At 38.9% G+C, this 20,611-nt stretch overlaps 1 protein-coding gene across 2 annotated transcripts in view; it reads right to left on the bottom strand.

The window, feature by feature from the left end:
- ZMAT4 (zinc finger matrin-type 4) overlaps positions 1–20,611 on the bottom strand; it is a 335,088-nt gene that overhangs the window by 149,178 nt on the left and 165,299 nt on the right. For both annotated transcript variants that reach the window (XM_025993639.2, XM_025993641.2), the window contains exon 4: positions 3,863–4,019. In XM_025993639.2, coding sequence (XP_025849424.1) covers positions 3,863–4,019 — 157 coding nt within the window. The remainder of the gene's footprint in view (positions 1–3,862; positions 4,020–20,611) is intronic.

Genomic DNA, 20,611 nt, shown 5'->3' with positions numbered 1-20,611 from the left:
TTCACACACATTCTCACACTTTCTCTGACACACGTATACACACATATTTGCCTCACACACATATTCTCACACACTTTATTACACACATACACTCATATACTCACATATTCTCATACCCACACGCACACACACTCTCATATTTTCTCACAATGTTCTCTCACTTTCACACATGCACACAAATGCACACACTCTCACCTATTCTCACACTCCCACTCACATACATTCACGTATTTCTACATACCCTCTCATACTCACACGCACACAGACACACACACCATGAATCTTTTTTTTTTTGCCATAACAGCCTTCCAAAGATCTGCTATATGCGGAATATAAGAAATAGTGAACGGGACTATGAGGAAAAGGAGGGGAACTGAGTGGGAAAAATTAGAGAAGGTGACAAACCAGGAGAGACTCCTAACCCTGGGAAATAAACAAAGGGTTGCAGAAGGGGAGGAGGTTGGGGGATGGGGTGACTGGGTGACAGGCACTGATGAGGGCACTTGATGGGATGAGCACTGGGTGTTACAGTATATGTTAGCAAATTGAATTTAAATTTTTAAAAAAGGAACAAAAATAAGTTAATTAAGTTAAAAAAAATTTGAAACCAAAGATTTGCCCCTGAGCAATCTCTTTTCCATGCTAAACCACTCTGGCTTCCTTTATTCTCCCTCTAGTGAGAGGATTGTCATGCCCTTCACTATTCAGGCCTCCGATCGATGCCTCCTCTACATCCTTCTCACAGTGTGGCAAACTACCTGATTATGGCCACCTCTGACCTGGGCATGTCCTCCATGTGAGGTCTGCTGACCCTGAAAGAACATGTGGATCTAGAATTCTCCTCAAGCTTTCATCTTCCAGCAGGATCTAGAACAGCATGAAGGAGAACAGAGATCCAGAAGCACACTGACCAACAAGAATGAGAGCTGTTATTTGCTCCAGCAGCTCTGTCAAGCATTTCAGAAATTCTAGTAAACATGCTCCCATCTGGAGAAGACAACCCAAACTGCAATAATTAATAATTCTGCAAGCTATCCAGTTGATGCTTGATCAAAGCACATCTTGAGTAGGCAGAAAGGTAATGATTCACAGACACCAACTGCTCACCCTCATCTGATGGAGTAGCTGGGGGAGTCACTGAGTCGTACTTCAATTAACCCTACCCAGAAATCACTACAGTTCAACAGCCTGTTATTCTCGGAGGGGTAGCTTACACAGCATACCTGAACAGGGGACTTGCTTCCCAGTTCAGGTGGTTGGGTTTTATATGTTCTTTTTCTTTTCCTTTTGTTTTCATTATAGAAATAATTTCATGCCAACCTGGTTGGTTAGGCAGAGCCATTCCTAGACGTGCATAGGGCAGCCACAGCTTAGAAGGTAAAATCCTTCAAGAACATCCACTGGGCTTGGCCTCAGGCAGCACGAAAGTATGGCAGGCTATCCTGACTCTTCAGGGAGCTGGAAGGACTGAACTTAGCAGCTCAGGAAGCCCACGGCCTAGGTATTCTTTTCTGGTGCCTCTTGCTCCTTACGTAAAGTATATGAATTTGTCTGAGACCAAGCTTCAACCTATATCCTCACTCTGCAAAGTAGGTTCCTGATTTGTTCCTTACACTTGACTTCTAGTCCAGTATTCCTGTCTTAAATGATGGTGCCCTGCCACACTCATAACAGCCTTTACTTACACTAGCCTACAGCTAGGGCCCTCCTACCACCTTCCAGACTTTCCCAATGCCAGTACCTGGCCTGAGTCTCTGCAGGATCACTGTCCCCAGACTCTCCATTGCTGGGTTCCACTCTTCTATTAAAGCCCTCAACTCTTATCCTATGCCACACCTCCCAATGACTACCCTCTGCTTATACTTATATCTAATGACTCACCTGGCTCCCTGCCAGAAGCTGAGTTGATACTAACCCAAGCCCAGGGATCAATTTAGTTCTCAGACCCTCTAATTCTGTCTGGTATTGCCATCTTCCAAGACCCCTTCTGCTCCAAGAAGCTTTAGAGAGAACAGATGAAAGCCTAAGGAACAGAAGGGGGATGTGCAGGCTGGGCACCAATGAGTTATATGAGGAAAGGAGATGCTGGCATAAAGCAATTGAAATCTGTTTCCCCAGCCCAAGCTACAGGCTGATAGAGCTACTTACCTCCCACCCCACCCCCATCCCCTTCTGGCCTAACTGGCAACCTGATTCTGGTCACACTGAGGACTGGGCCAGCTCTGTGGACACCAAGACAAAATCATTAAGTAAAGGTTGCAGTTTAAGTGCTCTAATCTCACCTTTGAAATACATTGATGGGAACTGACAAATTACCCCCAAGTTATATTCACCAGCTCAGAGGGTATTTGAATTCAGGAAAACAAACTGGTGCTTGGTTATCTGGAGGATGCATTTAAATTCATAAAGAACCATTTGTGCCATGTGGTGATTTTTTTTACAGAAATAATAACTCTCCCTTTTGGTAATTGACGTGATAAACAAAGATACAGCTTCTCCTCTTCCATCACTATCTCCAAAATTAAATTTAACAGCAATTCTCTGCTTAGGCAGAAAGAACAAATGGGCTAGTTACTCACTCGTATAAAACAGGTAAAAATTTTCCAGTGACTGTTTCTTTGAGGTGTCTATTTTAAGAAATTTGTCGGGGAGTAGGTTACAAGGTGAATATCCAATCTTTTAGAGAACAAAAGTCAGGAGTTTCAACCGAGTGGCTGCTTATAAAATGCTAGCACAAGGAGTATGCCCAGGAACAATCTGAGCTTGGCTCTAGATTTCAAGTGTTTTGCAACCCCGTCCTACATCTGAATGTCATAGCCACCTTTACAAAAACAATACCCCTTAGTTAAACTAAGTAGAAAAATATAGTGAAAAGATTCCTTGCTATTCTCTAGGTGAAAGAAGATATTTTTCTTAAGGAAAACACTGGTGAGAATAAAACCCAAGTATTGTTTTAGGCTTTCTCCAATCTCCAAAATACCATTTAAAAATAATTACGCCCACAATTTATGCACTATTCATTAGACAGAAAGATAAAATGAACTGCTAAATTTTAATTGCATTGGAAGAATAGACATCATGAAATATACTCCCAACTTCTTGGGATTATAACCCAGCCTCAGAACATCTTTACCACCATTTAAACCTTGTCCAAATAATCTAACTTGATTCAATTATAACAGTATTTTAGTTTCATAATTTGATAGACTTATAAAGAATTATTTTAGTTAAGCAATTACAGGGTCACACGATCTTTTATCAATATTTAAGCTTCTTGTTGTGAAAGTTAACGGGCTTGAATTATAGATAACAGGAATTGTCACCTCAGGGGAAAAAAAATAAAAAACACTTTAACCGTCTGCAAAGGGAAGTGTTTTTAAAGACCACAGTTTTCCATGTCCCCATCCTCACCAACATAAGGGCAGGATGATAACCTGCATTATACAGATACAGGTAGTGAATCCACCCACTGGACACAACACACCACCCATTACCCACATGGATTACACACTGAAGCTAAGGAAGAAGAGCATTTGTTATATAATAGGCATGGTATCTTATATAATATACAATAAATATGATAGGCAACATCTTGCAGGATGCAAAGATCCTTGCAGAAGATGCCAGCTGCTGAATTACTAATCTGAAGGAGCCAGCATTAGAGAATGAGCACCTGTAATTATATTTAATAGTCGTACAACGGCAAGGTCTGCTAGGCTACCTGTTCATCCCTTTAGGTTTCGAAAGGCATCAATGTTTAGACTCTATTCAGGCAGCCTCTTCTAAAGAGGGAGCACAACTAACGGGACAGGCACAGTGCGTGGACTTCAGTGTCTCCTGGGATCATCGTTCATACACATACCTGTGGTCTTTAGTGGTGTTTTCTCTCCTAGCAACAGTTTTAACCTTTTGGCATGGATTTTGCCTTGATAATGTGAGTCCGCCACCACTGCCGACGTAAAGGACATGTTACAGAGTGTACAGCACTTATTCTTATCCACCATATCAGCGTCATTTCCCTGCAAGGAAGAAAGAAAAAGTAATAACATTAGAGAGAACCCCAAGTCCTATTTTTTCCCCATTCTATTCTGTTGCAAATGAGATTTACCACAGACTTTCTCACTGAAATGTCTAGTTTTTGCTCTGCAACCTTTTTTTTTTCTTCATGATAATCATCATCAAAACATTTTCAGTTACTGACTTCAATCTACACTTATTTAGTGGTTACTACTGCCAGAAACAGAAAATATAGGACACATGTGCAGGTATGAGTTACCCAGAGAAAAACAGTTCCCATGATTAGGTGAGAGCACATTGTGTCTGGCACCATGAGGGGAACAGTCTCTAATTGCACCCATTAGACTCATTAAAGTAACTAAAATATCAGAGTTCAGATGGCCTGAATTATTTAGCAGAAATTATCATTTAGCATTCAGCTCTATCTTCCACCAATTTTAGCCTCACTGGGATACATGGCCGCATGTTTAAGATTTTCTTTTTTTTAAGATTTCTTTAAGGAGTTGAACATTTTTCATAATTAACTGGAGTATATACCATCAAGCTATGATGACCATGCTAGCAGAATTTTCCAGGAGAGTTTGTATAATTTCCTTTTCTTTGGGAAAGGTGATTAGTTAAACACAGCACAAAATATTTAAATCCAGATTGATTTTGATTCTTTTGTAAGACAATGAAAATGAATCATGAATCAGAAAAAAATAAATAAATCCTTTGTTAGATCATGCGACCTGGCTATTGTGCACAAAGATCATCAATTACCTATATTATACAAAGGGAAAATTAATCCATGGGCTCCCCTCCTGCCTAGTTAGAAATTGAGGGCAAAGCAGACTCTCAGATAAGGAGTTAATAATCTATTCCTTAATGGGATAGCAAGAGCAAAGCATCTTTCTGTTAAACAGCAGTGTTGGATAAGGACCTGGCCCCCTAATAGCCCCTTCTCTTATTCCAAGCAGGCCTGAAGAGTGCAGTACAATTTAAAATGGCATTAACAGAAGGATGAAGGTGGAGATAGGATGGAAAAAGAGAATTATATATTTTCTGCAGAATAACAAGATGTCCAGACTGCTGGAGAGAATGTTGCCTTGCAAATTATGTGGCAGTTAGAAAAGTAACTCCTTTCTCCTTAAGGCATTCATCTCTAATATCTCTCATAATTAGTGTTCATCTCTGAAAGGAGTGTTGTTGGGTGGGGGGCACCTACTGCCATTTATTCTCTTGACCTTAAATTATTAAATCTTAGTGTGTCTCCCTGACCCCTTTATCACAGTTAATGGATAAGATTTGAGGAAATGTAGTGCTAGGGGTTGGGTCATTGAGAGGAAATGGGTCCTATATAGAGAAGAGGAGCTCCTCCAAAGGTCCTTTCCTGGACAGAGATAAATATTTATGGCAGGACACCTTGTTAAGGCATGAGGCTATGTCTACTGAGTCATCCTTACTGATGACATTTAAAGCTTTGAGTTACTTTGAGTGTTTCCTTACTCTCAGTAAAAATACCCAAACAAACAAAAAAATCACTAACACTTTCACACCTTTGTGCTGTGGAAACTAACTAGACCAAGCAATACAGGGAAGAGTTGGTTTTTCTTCACCTACTTCCCCAAACAAACCCAGGAGATGTCACAGAACCCATGGAGGGATTTAGAGCCCAGGGATGTCAGGACATTACAAATCAGGGCGTTACAAAAGTGCCTGCCAAACTTGGCTTTTCTCCATGGAGCTCTAAGATGTAGACATTTCTACAGAGAGGCTGGAAGCCTGACACAGGGGCTGGTATCAGTATATGAAGAACACTCAGAAATAGTTTCTAGGGCAAAGCACTGCACTTTAAACTGGATAATGATCAATTGATTCATTATACTCATTCATTCAACACATTTTTAAGGACCTGCCAAATATGTTAGATGCTGTGTTAGATGACTATGACTTTCTTCTCTGTTACTAAGGAGGTTGAGAGCAGGAGAATTGGAGAGGGGACTCAGAAAATAAAAGGAAAATAGCATAATCAAGAAATCATAGTCTCCTATTAGACTCACACTCTCCCAATCATAACATTTTTTTTAAAAAATTATGTAAAGTAAGCCTATTTGTATGTATTTTCATCTCTAAGCCTTTCTCATGCCTTCCTTACCACTTATCTAATCAGTCTTTCTAGAATCTGCTTCAAGATGTAGTTTAATCATAATTTCCTTGAGATGAAGCTTTTTCTGCTTCCTACAAAACCAAGCATTGACCTTAGGTCCTCTATATGTCCTGCATATACTTCTTTTATAATGGAACACTGAATTATTATATGTGTCTGTTTTCATTTTTGGTCCCCTCACAAGCCTACAAAACTCCTTTAAGGCTAAGGAGATCATCTCATTGGTATTGAAGTCAAAGAACCTGGTACAATGCCTGTAACACCAGGGGCACTATAGATGTTTACTGAATGAGTAGGGCTGAGGGTTGGTTTGTGGGGTTAGTAATTTACATGACGTGAAAATCAAAAGAGGAGACAGATAATGCAAGGACACCTAGTTGTCAGCTAAATTATTTCAGACTGACAGGACAATGGCCAGGAAAAGAATCAGAGGTATCAGCAATTTATAAACTAACTTGAAGGTTCAAGTAGGGGAACATCATCCTAAAATTCATGCTAATTTCATCATAGTTTTAATATATATTCCTAGCTTTCTGTCTCCTATACAATCTCATTCACATAATCATATAGAAGAATCAAAGGATAATCAAAGAACCAATGGTTAGGCAAGAAAATATCATAGAATATAGCTATGCCATAGTTGTAGAAGAGGGATCAAGAAAGGTTAAGTCTCTGGCAATAGAGAAACTGTAGTAGTGTCCTGACAAGTTAGGCAGCCGTTGAAGCCAGCAGGATATGTTTATTGGATATTTTACTAAAGGAGTCACTGTAACTCATATTGTAAATACCACCAACTCAGACTATTCTAATGACCCTGGTGGAGCTACAACCACCCAGGAAGAATCTCAATACTATCCAAGTACCTGTAAAGTGTTAAAATTTAATTGTGTACTCTTAGCTATTCTACATCCCAAATTAATGTTTTTTTACAGCTACAGATCATATCATCTTTACTGGAGTCTCCCACTGCACCCAGAGCAATGTTGATATATGGCTCAGGGCAGAAATTCCATAAAGTTTGATTAAGTGACCTCAATGAATACATTTAAAGTTTCTGGCTTAACAAATTTAGAATGGCTCCAAGATATCAAATAAATGAAGAGGAGTCTAAGATTGTCCTAAATTATGGGTTTCAAACTGGAGAAAATTCAGACTTTTTCAATGTAATGTCCACACTGCTGAAAGAAAAAAAAAATGTGTGGAGTATCCTAAGGCAGCACACTCAAAGCATTTTTCAAAGGTAAGAAGTTTTCAGAAGAATTCAATCAAGGTGGAAAAGGCTGGCCGACTCTGGCCAGAAATCAAGTCCTGAAAGTCCTTTTCATATTTTATAAGTATTTTTTTTTACTAAATTCAGATAACTGCCTTTATTCTCCATCAGGTGCATACAAAAAGCCATACAAAAAAGAGAGGGATTTTCACTTCCAGAATGTCAGAGTGAGAAATTCCATACAATTACTCCCAGCAAAACAACCATAAGTGCTAAAGATTATTAAAAAAAAATTATTTAAAGTCTCTTGAAATTATACTAAGAGCAAACAGGAAATTAACAAGTATTTATTCAAAAAAATATATTAACTCCCAGTAAGAATAGCAAGAATCTATGGCACTTTAGAGATAACCCTTTCCCTTCCTCCAGGTAAGCATGATAGAAATACCATTTTGATTGGGTATGGTCAAGAAAATAGAGCTCCCTCTCTCATCAGCTCCCAGTTAGGGGATATTAGGAAATTCAGACCACCAACATTAATACCCCTTTGGCTCCAAGATACAGAAGATAAATTCCTGGCAATTTAGCCAAGAGATTAGATATTCTCCTCCCCTACCCATACTCATCCATAGGACAGAAGCTCTATCCTAGGCACAGCAGACAAAGAATATTGGGACCCTGATTGCTCTTGCCCCAGCTTGCTTGTAGGACAGGAGTTCCATGCCAGGAGAGAAAAACTGAGAAGATCAAAACCTGCCATTTCTATCTAGCTAATAAAGCAAGGTTGTCATTCTAGGAGAAGCAAGCCACTGCCCCTATTCCCTACTCTGAAGCAGTGGCTCAGAAATTTTTCCATAAGAACAGATGGGGAAGAAGGAGTCCATATAAACAGAAAGCTCCTAAACTCACTCCAAAGGAACTGACTTCATTTGAAATAGGGTATTGAAAGGTTTAAGCATAAAGTTGCTCTCAAAAGCAATGGAGATTTTAGTGGTAAGCAATTAAGAGAAAGCTGATTGCTCCATTAGAACAACGACCTAAACCATAGGCCAGCTAGCTTAGCAGAGAGAACCAGAGAAAGCAATAGCTCAGAACCAGCAATTCCTAGAGTCAGAAAAAGCTTCAAAGACTTCACTCAAAAACTAGCCTTACAAAGAGTACAAAATTTAATTAGATCACACTGTGCAGCATTTATACTCCAAGGCATTGACAAAAACAATAGAGCAATTATCCAGCAATTAGCAGAGCCTGAACGATGAGTAGGATTCCAGTAGTGGCAGGCAGTTTACCAGAGATCAGAGAAAGAGACAAAGAGTCTTATACAAATCACTGCAATCCTATAGTGACTGTCTCATTCCTATGGCTGAACCTCTGAGCAGGGACATTAGTGGCTGCATATCATGGGAAAATAGACATTATTAAAATAGTCTTAGACATAAAGTAGCCAAGACATTGGATAAATAAATATGCAAACAACAAAAACAAGTCCTGGAGCATGGAGTAATCCGTATCCAGCATCACTACAATATATTAACTAAAATATTCAGTTCTCACCAGCAACAATTATAAAACATGCAAAGAATTCAGCAAAATATAACCTATGCACAGGAAAACAACAACAGAAAGGGCTCAGATGTTAAATTTAACTGGCAAAGACTTCAAAGCAACTTCAAAATTTCAAACAATTAAAAATGTGCTCAAAAAAATTAAAGGAAATCATACTGAAAGAAGAGAATGCATGATGACAATATGTTATCAAAAAAATTAGAAATTACAGCAAAAATCAGATGGAAATTCTGGAGTTAAAAAGTATAATAACTAAAATGAAAAACTGACTAGAGTTCTATAACAGATGTGAACTTGCAGAAGAAAGAACTGGAAACTTGAAGATATATCAATAGAGATTATTAATATTATAAAATAAATATTATTTATTTTCTCTCCAAGAGGAGAAAAAAATAATAAAGAAAATTGAACAGTTCCTGCAAGAAATGTGGGACACTATTAAGTATGCAAATATATGCATAAAAGAATAATACCAGACAAAGAGAAAGATAAAAGAACAGGATAAAAAAACTCATAGAAATAATGACTGAAAACCTCCCAAATTTGAAGAAAAATATCCATCTATGCATTAAAGAAGTTCAACAAAATTCAAGTAGGAGAAGTACAAAATGTTGTACACTCAAATACATCACATTAAAATATTGAAATCCAAAACAAAGGGAAAATGTGGAAGCAGCAGAGTAAAAGAGCTCATCACATACAAAGGAACCACAGTAAGAATAACAGCTAATTTCTTGTCAGAAACAATGCAGGCCAGAAGTCAGAGAGAAAACACACTCATAGTGCTGAAAGAAAAAGAAATCCATCAAATAAAAATCTTATATCCAGTCAAACTATCTTTCAAAAACTAAGGTGAAATAAAGACATTGAGATTTAAAGAAGAAGAAGAAAAGAAGGAGGAGGAGGAGGAGGAGAATTTGTTACCAACAGATCTATTTTAAAAGAAATACTGAGACCTGGTCCCATCAACTCACCTAGATAACTTTCAAATAATCCTGAAAACCTACGAATCCGACCTGAGATTTAAAGAGAGAACAGCTGGAACGCTACAGAGAGAAGGGTTTTCGCTTCTAACAAGGTAGGAAAGCGGAAAAAAAAATTAAAAAGAATCAAGTGGCGGAGGGGCACCGTGAGGACCTGGGCTAAGGGCCGAGGCTAAAGCCTCCGGGACAGGAAAAGCCCAGTCCTGGAGAAGTAGGAACTTTAAAAATCCGCACCGGATTCTTCCCAGATGGAAAGATGCTCAGCAGGGAAATCGGGCAGAACCACAGGAGGGGCAGTGGAGCCTCCAGTCTCCTGGGGTCATTAACAGAGGAGGTGCGCCCAGCGGGAGAGAGCGCCACAGACCACAGGCCAAGCGTGGTAAAGGGCTGGAGCGTGCCAGGAGGGGCCTCGGGGAGAAGCTCAGGAAGGGGCTCCGGGCAGAGAGGGCTGCACCTTGCTGCCTCTGGGAGCCACACCCCAGGAGCACGATTCCAACAGGCCCCAGATCACAGGGTGCTACGTGTAGACAGCCCAGGATCCTACACTCCCCTGAGGACAGGCGGAGGCAGGGAGGGCACAGGATAGTGAGGACTCTCCTGCTGCCAGGTGCCCCCAGCTGTGTAGGTCAGCGCCCTGCCACCCCAGGAGCATCTAGGCCAGTGTGGATGGGGGAGACTGTGTTAGTTACTATGGGGAGCTGACTCCAGGGCTAGAGAGCTAGCCACTGCCAGTGGGGTTGTTCCTCCTTGTGTCACCCTGTGCCTGGGAGAGGCAGGACCGCCAGGGAACAGGGGCCTCACAGGATAAACAGCTCCTACTCAGCCTGGCACCCAGCAGGGGGTGGGGCAGCTCTGCAAGGTGCACACACCTGAGAATCAGCACAGCAGACCCCTCCCCGCAGAAGACCAGCTGGAAGGACAGGGGAAGAGCCAAGTTCTTGACCAAGCAGTGCTGGAAAGCTCCAGGGGAAAGCTTTATATACTTTATATACTATATACTTTATATACTATAAATATACAGATTTATACTATATAGAACTAGAAGGTACCCCTCTTTTTCTCCTTTCTTCCAGTAAAACTCGTTTTTATATCAGATTAAAGTTTTCCAATATTTTTTCTCTTTTCCCATCTTAACTACAATATTTTACCACCTCTTCATTTTTAAGTTTCTTCCTTTTTGACTTTCATATTTCTACAATTACATGTCTTAGATATATTTTCCAATTCCAGATTCCCTTCAACATACTCAATTTAATTGTGGGAGATATACAAGATATGTTTTGTTCTGTTTTGTTTTATGTTTTTTGTTTTCTCTGCCTCATTTTGTTCTACAATAGTGGAAGTTAATACCTCCTAAAACATGTCCAGCATACACCCAGAACCAAGTGGAATGCTGTGCTGGTTCATTCTGTGAGATTATATTCTCTCTTCATTCACATTCTGCCCTGCTTTTTTATCTCATTTATGTTTTGGTGGTCAATGTTGAGGCTCTCTACAAGTATTGCTGGTTTATATAAATTTGGGACTGAACATCTTTTACATACGACTTAATACACTCAGAACCAAGAGGATCACCCGCTAAGACCCCACAGGTAGAATGCATTCTCCTTCAGACAACACTTCTTCACCACCACCATCTCCCAGTACCCCCCCCCTTTTTTCTTCTCTCTTTTTTTCTTTGTTTCCTCTTTACTTTTGCTTTTTTCTCTTTTTTTTTCTTCTTTGGGATTCTTGGCCTTTTATCTTTTATTACTTTGTTTAAAAATTTGTTTTTCACTTTAGTGGTCCTTTTGTTTTATTTTGTTCTGATCTTTGTTTTCATTTTCTGGTCTCTGATCTCATCAGAATCATCTAGGGTTAAATTTAGTTAGGTCACGGTTGATATTCTTGACTCAGCCGGCTCAAACAGCCACTCTGCACTGAGCAAAATGACTGGACGGAAGAACTCACCACAAAAGAAAGAATCAGAAACAGTACTCTCTGCCACAGAGTTACAGAATTTGGATTACAATTCACTGTCAGAAAGCCAATTCAGGAGCACAATTCTAAAGCTACCGGTGGCTCTGGAAAAAAAGCATAAAGGAATCAAGAGACTTCATGACTAAAGAATTTAGATCTAATCAGGCTGAAATTAAAAATCAATTAAATGAGATGCAATCCAAACTGGATGTCCTAACAATGAGGGTTAATGAAGTGGAAGAAAGAGTGAGTGACATAGAAGACATTGGTGTATCCACTCTGCCGATTCCTCAAAGAGTTAAAAGTAGGGTTACCCTATGACCCAGAAGTTGCACTACTGGGAATTTACCCCTAAGATATAGATGCAGTGAAACGTTGGGACACCTACACCCCAATGTTATAGCAGCAATGTCCACAATTGCCAAACTGTGGAAGGAGCCTTGGTGTACATCGAAAGATGAATGGATAAAGAAGATGTGGTATATATTTATACAATGGAACATTACTCATCCATTAGAAATGATGAACACCCACCATTTGCTTCGACGTGGATGGAAGTGGAGGGTATTATGCTGAGTAAAGTAAGTCAATAGGAGAATAATAATCATTCTATGGTTTCACTTATATGGAAAATATAAAAAATAGTGAACCGATTATAGGGGAAAGGAGAGAAAACGAGTGGGAAAAATCAAAGAAACATGAAAGACTCAACTCTGGGAAATGAACAAGCAGTAGTAGAATGGGAGGTGGGCAGGGGGATCGGGTGACTGGATGATGGGCACTGAGGGGGGCACTTGATAGGATGAGCACGGGTGTTAAACTATATGTTGGCAAATTGAACTCCAATAAAAAATACATTAAAAATTTTTTAAAAGTGAAATACTGAAATAAGTTCTTTAGGCTAATGGCAAGTGACACCAGAAAATAATTTAAATTCTTATGAAAAGAATAAAAAAGTCATAGGTAAGGCAAATACGTAATCATAAAATAAAACACTATAAATACATATTTTTTTTCTTTCTTTTCTTAACTAATTAAAAAGTAGATGTGCGAAATATCTGTTTTTTATAGTTGGGCCAATAACATATACAAATATGTATTTGACAATAACAGCACTAAAGAGGAAGGTAGAAGTAAAGAAATGACACTGTAATTCTCAAATCCACAGGAACAAATGATGAGAACTAGAAAGGGTAAATAAGAAGGTTAATATAACAAATTCTAAAATATATCCGGCTCACATTTCTTTTCTCAGCTTCTTTGAAAGTTATAACATTATATAGATTAACTGGAGGTAATCAGTTAAGTGACTCGATTTCAGCTCAGGTCATGATCTCAGGGTCATGAGATTGAGCATGGTATTGAGACTGGGATCAGGCTCTCTGCTCACTGGGGAGTCTTCTTGAGATTTTCTTCCTCTCCTTCAGCCCCTCATCCCCATGCATACATTCTCTCTCTCTCAAATCAATAAATAAATCTTAAAATTATATGGATTAATAATTATAACAATATATTGTTTAGTTTATAATATAAATAGATCTAATATGCAAAAAAATAATAGCACAAAAAGGGGAAATAGAGAAGACAGCTATATAGGAGTAAAATTTCTATATCCAGGTACAATTAAGTTAGGATAAATTTCTGATAAATTGAAATACATATGGCAAGCCCTAAAGCAATATCTAAAGAAAAAGTCTAAAATTATATGGGGAATAGTCACTAAAGGAATTAAAATGTTGCAGTATAAAATATTTTCTTAATGCAAAAGAAAGTAGTAAAAAAGAAATAAAGGGAAAAGACACTATTCCTACAGTAAAATAAAAAGTAAAGTGGTATACATAAATCCAACTGTAGCAATAACACTATATTTGAAAATAATATAAAATCTAATCAAAATATAGTGATGGTAAGATTAAATAAAAAGAAAAACTAGGGGGATCCCTGAGTGGCTCAGTGGTTGAGTGCCTGCCTTAGGCCCGGGGCGTGATCCTGGAGTCCCAGGATTGAGTCCCACATGGAGCCTGCTTCTCCCTCTGCCTGTGTCTCTGCCTCTCTCTCTCTCTCTCTCTCTCTCTCTCTCTGTGTGTGTGTGTGTGTGTGTGTCTCATGAATAAGTAAATAAAATCTTTTAAAAAAGGAAAACTATATGTTGTCTCAAGGAGATAACACTTTAGCTTCAATGATACAGATGGATAAAAATAAAAATAATTAAAAGATATATCAGGCAAACAGCATACAAAAAAGTTGTAGTGTAGTCAAACTAAAATCAAACAAAGTACAACTTTAAAATAAAAACTTTCAGTAAAGATAAAGAGGGACTCTGTAATGATTAAAGTGCTGAGCCATCAGGAAGATATGATAATTATACATATGCATGCATATAATTATACATGTAGTTAGAAAATTCAGGAAGCAAAAGCTGACAGAATTAAAGGGAGAACTAGATAGTTCTATATGTGTCTGTTAGGTCAAGTTGTTTTAAGTTTTCTCATTCCTCCTATTCCCTTATTAATCTGCCTAGTCATTCTATCCATTACTGAAAGTATGGTATGGAAGTCTCCTTAGGAATTGAAAATAACCCAAATTTAAAAGTTTGCAAAGTAGGGCAGCAAGGTAGTTCAGTGGTTGAGCCTTCTCAATCTGCCTTCAGCTCAGGTCATGATCCTGGGTCCTGGGATTGAGTCCCTCACTGGGCTCCCTGCAGGGAGCCTGCTTCTCCCTCTGCCTATGTCTCTGCCTCTCTCTGTGACTCCCATGAATAAATAAATAAAATCTTTTAAAAATTTGCCAAGTATTTGAATATACATTTCTACAAGGAAGATTTGCAAATGGCCAATAACATAAAAATATACTTGACATCATTAACCATCAGGAAAATGCAAATGAAGCCACAAATAGACACCATTTCACAACCACCAGGATGGCAAGAATGAAAAAGATGGGCAATAAAAAGCATTAGCAAGGATGAAGAGAATTGGGAACCCTCACACACTGCTGGCAAGAGTGCAAAATGCTGAAGCCACACTGGAAAGCCATCTGGCAGTTCCTCAAAAGTTTAGACACAGAATCACCATATGACCCAACAATTCCATTTCTATTTACAGTCAATCTCTGTTACTTATACATATGCATTTTCCAATTTACCTACTTGCAAATATTTATGTGCAACCCCCAAATCAATACCCATGACCTTTCTGTCATCATTCATGGACATATGTAAAGGGACAAAATTTTGAGTCACCTGACATGCATGATCCCAGCTGAGATTGAACTAGGCAATGCTCTGCCTTCTTGTTTCACCTCCCATACTATAAGCAAGTGTTCTTTTCATGGTCTATTTAGTGCCACATATTTTGCATTTTGTGCTTTTTGTTAGTGATTTCACTGCCTAAAATGACCCCCAAAGGTAATGCTGAAGTACTTCCTAGCGTTCTGAAGTAGAAGATCATGATGTGCTTTACAGAAGAAATACATGTGTTAAATAAGCTTCATTCAGGCTTGAGTAATAGTGATGTTGGCTGTGAGTTCTATGTTAATTGATAATACTGTACATCTAGAACAAGGAAGAGGAAATTTGCTGATGTGTATATGAAACCACTCCAGAAAGTGCTAAAGTGTTATCTATAGTACACAATGAAGCTATGGAAAAAATGGAAAAGTGGCTAAATTTGTGGATTCACGAGATAATAACTGATAGTAAAAGCATAATTGACAGCATTGTTATAAAGCTAAAAACCAATGGGATTTACCATATTACCTAGGGTCAGGAAAACATTAGTCTTCTCAGTTAGAGTTTTATTATAAAGAAGTACTATAGGTAATCAATCATTTGTAAGAAATATATTAAATTAGGCATTTTTAAATAGAAGCACACATAAAACAAGCTTATGTATCAATCAGTTGATGAAAGTCTTGTGACCAGTGATTTACAGGCACTTAACCCTGTATTCCTCCTAGGAACTAATGGCACAGTATTTGCTAATTCAGAGTTGGTGACTTTATACAACATAACTACCATGAAAAATGAGAAATGAATATATATTTCATTTGAGAGAAATAAAAATATACGTCCACATAAAAATTTGTACATAGGGATCCCTGGGTGGCGCAGTGGTTTGGCGCCTGCCTTTGGCCCAGGGCACGATCCTGGAGACCCAGGATCGAGTCCCACGTCGGGCTCCCGGTGCATGGAGCCTGCTTCTCCCTCTGCCTATGTCTCTGCCTCTCCCTCTCTCTCTGTGTGAGTATCATAAATAAATTTTAAAAAAATTAAAAATTTGTACATAAACAGTCATAGCAATATACTTTATAATAGCCCAGGAGTGGAAACAGCTCATATGGCCATCAACTGAAGAACGGGTAAATAAAATGTGCTGAATCCATACAGTGCCATATTATCAGCAGAAAAAGAGTACCAACACATGCCAAAACACACATGAACCTTGAACAGACTATGCTAAGTGAAAAATACCAATCACAAAAGACCATACGTTGTATGATCCCCTTTATATGAAATTTTCAGAGTAGAAAAAATCTATAATTCAGAAAGTAGATTAGAGATTGTCAAGGAGTAGGAGAGCAGTAAAAGAGAGATTAGGGAACATGGGGAGCAAACACTAAGGGGGCTTCTTTCTAGTGATAATGATGCTCTAGTTTTATTGTGGTGATAGTTACACACCTGGGAACATACTAAAAACCCTTGAATGGTATACTTTAAATAGGTCAACTGTAGGATATAGGAGTTATATCTCAATAAAGCTGTTATAGAAAAGAAAAACCCTATGAAATGCATTTAAATTATTTCAAAAGCCTGAAGAAATGACACTTGAAGCCTAACTTTTCTGGGCACCTTCTGCTTGGAGGCAGATCCATTGAGAAAGGAAAAAAAATAAATGAAAATCATTTTGTTCATGTGGGCTCCCATGTAATATTTGGAACTCTTCTGAGCATGAGCTGGCCATCTGTGGAATTCTGGTCATTGATGTTTATTTTGTCCAAAGGCATTTTACAGCTATAATGGAACTACCTGGAGCTGCTACAGAGCTACACCTAAAGGTAGCCCCTGCTAGAGGCAGAAGGCACTGTCCTTCTCAGTGCATACCCTATAGTAAGACGAATTGTCCAATAAATGCAAATTTTTCCAATGTTGTGCATGTTGTTTCTTATAGTCTGGTATTTAACTTTGAAAAGAGGCAGGAATAGTTAAGGATGTCTTTCCCTTCTCTCCCACTTTACTGGGATCCAAAGACATAGAAGTCACACTTTCTGCTTGACTGCAGGGTCCTGAGCCATCTTCTCTGCTACTGTCTCTCCCATATGTCCTGTTCCACTCCATTTAGGTCATGCTGTTCTCTCTTCTCTCAGTCTATTCAAATCACGTCTAGACGTCAAGGCCCATTTTACGCAGAAGGCCTTTCAGGACTGCTGTGAACTTCATCCACACCTTCACTGCTGACCTCTCTCCCTCCTTAACATCTGTGCTGGAAGTTTGGATTAGGTCTCAGCCTTTAATTGTTTTGCTAGTGTTTTTTTTTAGGATCATCTCTCCAAAAACATCTTTTTAAAAATTATTTTTAAATATTTGATTTATTTATTTGAGAGAGCACGCACATGCAAGAGAGAGAGAGAGAGAGAGAAAGAGAGAGGCAAAGAGAGCACAAGGGGAGGGAGAGGGAGAAGCAGACTCCCTGCCGAGCATGGAGCCTGATGCAGGGCTGGATCCCAGGACCCTGGAATCATGACCTGAGCCGAAGGCAGATGCTTAACCCACTGAGCCACCCAGGCACCCCTCTCTAAAAACATCTTAAAGACAAGATTAATTTGGGAATTAGGCTTCCCTTCATTTCCATTGTCTGCCACAGGTCTGGATACACAGAGGAAACTTGATAAGCATGATATAAATAGTTGTTGACAGAATGACTTGAAGTGGCCATTTGTTAAGCAATTCTACCTCAGTCACGCAAATCTGTTTTCCACATAAAATAACCTCCCCTTTGCTCTTTTACCAACAGTAGTGCTCTGTCTTAGGAAAAGACAAATGTCTTTTGGCATAAAGTTCATACCCAATACTGATATGTATGTAGTGGCAATGACATGTTACAGTGTGTATTTGCCCATGTAAGGATGTGTTCTGCTGGCTAGAGAGGTGGGTGGTGTCTGGATAGCCCACGTGAGAAGGTGCATTACCTACATCTGCAGTGTCTACATTGTGCTGGCATGAGTGCTGCTTTCCACCATTAAGTAGAGAGACGCACTTGCACTTGAATCCTCTATTCCCATAGTACGGGGGGGAAATGGTCATTTTGACAATAAAAGAAAGAGAGATGTGAGGATTTTTTTACTCAGGAGGGATATAGAATTTGCTATGTGCCTTTGGTATTTGGAAGGCAGCATCAGTTTGTTTTTCAGTCACTGAAGAAATATTTAAACAGATGGCAACCATACTTACAAGACCCCAAAAGGGAGAAATTAGCAGGGCTCCTGAGAGAGGATAAGTACCTAAGTTAGATAAACCCCACTAACAAAGAGAAGTAGCTGACAAAAATGTTACAAATAAATAGACATGCCAGAGAGAACGAAGATGGTATGAGAGGCAGTTGGGAAGACAGGAAGACAAATGTCTGAAAACACTGGGCATATCAAAAACCACCAAATGAAGTTTTATTTCTAGTTTGAGACATCACTTTGAAGATTGGATAGAGACAAAGCAGTCTTAAAATCGGAACAGAATCCATGCCAGAGAGATCTCCTTCATAGCAGCCCTATTCACCATGGCCAGGCACACCCTCAGACCCCATAGATGAGTACAGCTGGCATTTTCTGAGACGCGTAGATGTCAAGCATTGTAGTAGGTGCCTCATAAACTCTATCACCCTTAGCTTTCCTAATGCTCCCCAGATAAGTGTGGGATTTATCCTTCTTTTCTTTTCCCTTATCCTCTAAACCCAATGCATCCACAAATCCTGTACCCTCAAACTATCTACTTCTATTCCTCAACCCACTTTTATGTTCTTTTCCCCACCACTCCTATTCAAGCTTGAGTGCCTCTCTACTGCATAGCCCTGTTTTACATTTTTCACAGAAACTATTTTGTATTCTAAAATTATATGATTTTGATATTTGAAATCACTTATTATCTGTCTCCTACCACTAAATTATTCAGTACTGTATGCCCAGTATCTAGAACAGCACTGTCATATAGTATATAGTGCAAGCCATAAATATGGTCACATTTACATTTTCTAATAGCCAGGTTAAAAAATAAAAGAAATTGTGAAATTAATTTTTTAAAATATATTTTTATTTAGTCCAATATATCCAAATTCTTTTCCTTTCAACATATATTGATTTTTTTAAATTTTTCTTTATTTATGATAGTCACACAGAGAGAGAGGGAGAGAGGCAGAGACACAGGCAGAGGGAGAAGCAGGCTCCATGCACCAGGAACCCGACGTGGGATTCGATCCCGGGTCTCCAGGATCGCGCCCTGGGCCAAAGGCAGGCGCCAAACCGCTGCGCCACCCAGGGATCCCTCAACATATATTGAACATAAAAATTATTAATGGGGTATTTCATATTCTTTTTCTCTTACTAATATTTTTGAAATCTGGTATATATATGTAAAATACTTACAGCACATCTCATTTCAAATTATCCTCATATTAAGCATCCTTTGGCTCCATGAGCTAGTAGCTACTAATAGCTACTAGTAGCTAATTGGACAGTGTAGCTCTAGAACATAACGTATCATTTTTAAATATTAGTTAAATTTAAAAATGAGTGAATACATGAAGGAAAGAGTGGACAAACAAATGAATAAATTCCCATTTTTACATATCATGAAAATGAAATTTGCCAATGTGTGGTACTTTTAGAATGTGGGAGAGCTGATTTTTGAATCTTTGTCTAGCTAAATTCAAAGTGGTACTATTTCCATCATACTACACTAGCATCTTGGGTCAGTCTTCCCACCAAAAACATTCAAGGGCTCTTTTCTAAGGAAAAATAAATTTCTTATCATGACATCAAGGTCTGCTACCAACTAATTCTCAACATACTTTTCTAGTCTTTTCCCCTAGCAGTGCATCTCAAACATGATATGCTCCGAGAAAATGGATTTCTTCAAGGCAGGAACATGAAGGACCCTGCCAAGAGAGTAGCTCAAAATCCCAGGTCTAAATTTCTCTGCTCTCCAGCTCACTAGTAAGCTCCCTAGTTGCTTACTCTAGCAAGCACTGCAAGTGAGTGAACATTTGATCCTTTGGGTCTCATTTTTATATCAGGTTAAAGAGCAATAGTTCCCTCACAAGACTAGGCTCCTTTCTTACCTCTCCTTATATCTCTCCCCCAGCACAGTGCCTGGCATCTAGTAGCTAAAAAGTTGTTGAATGAGTATATGCTGGAACAAATAAACCAGCGAATGAACTCTAGCTATCCTCCAACTATACTGAGTACATCCCTACATGTCTTTGCTTACATGGCTCAGCCTTCCCAGAATTCCCTCAGTTTCCCTATATGCAAGGGTCACCCAAACACTATCTCCTTTATCAAGGCTTCCTCAGTAGTTCCCATCACAGAGAGACCCATTCTTCCCTCATACCTGCAGAACTTCCTATTTAACTCTCTCCCTACACACTAACATCATTTAGCATACATCTTACTATCTCTTATGGAGAGATACGGGCTAAAAAAAGTAACATCCCCAGCCTCTAGCCTCCAGCTGGGGAT

This window comes from Vulpes vulpes, chromosome 7 (assembly GCF_048418805.1).
Source record: "Vulpes vulpes isolate BD-2025 chromosome 7, VulVul3, whole genome shotgun sequence".
In the NCBI taxonomy this organism is placed as follows: Eukaryota; Metazoa; Chordata; class Mammalia; order Carnivora; family Canidae; genus Vulpes; species Vulpes vulpes.
The sequence above is the reverse complement of the archived record's forward strand: the minus strand, read 5'-3'. Positions and strand labels throughout refer to the sequence as shown.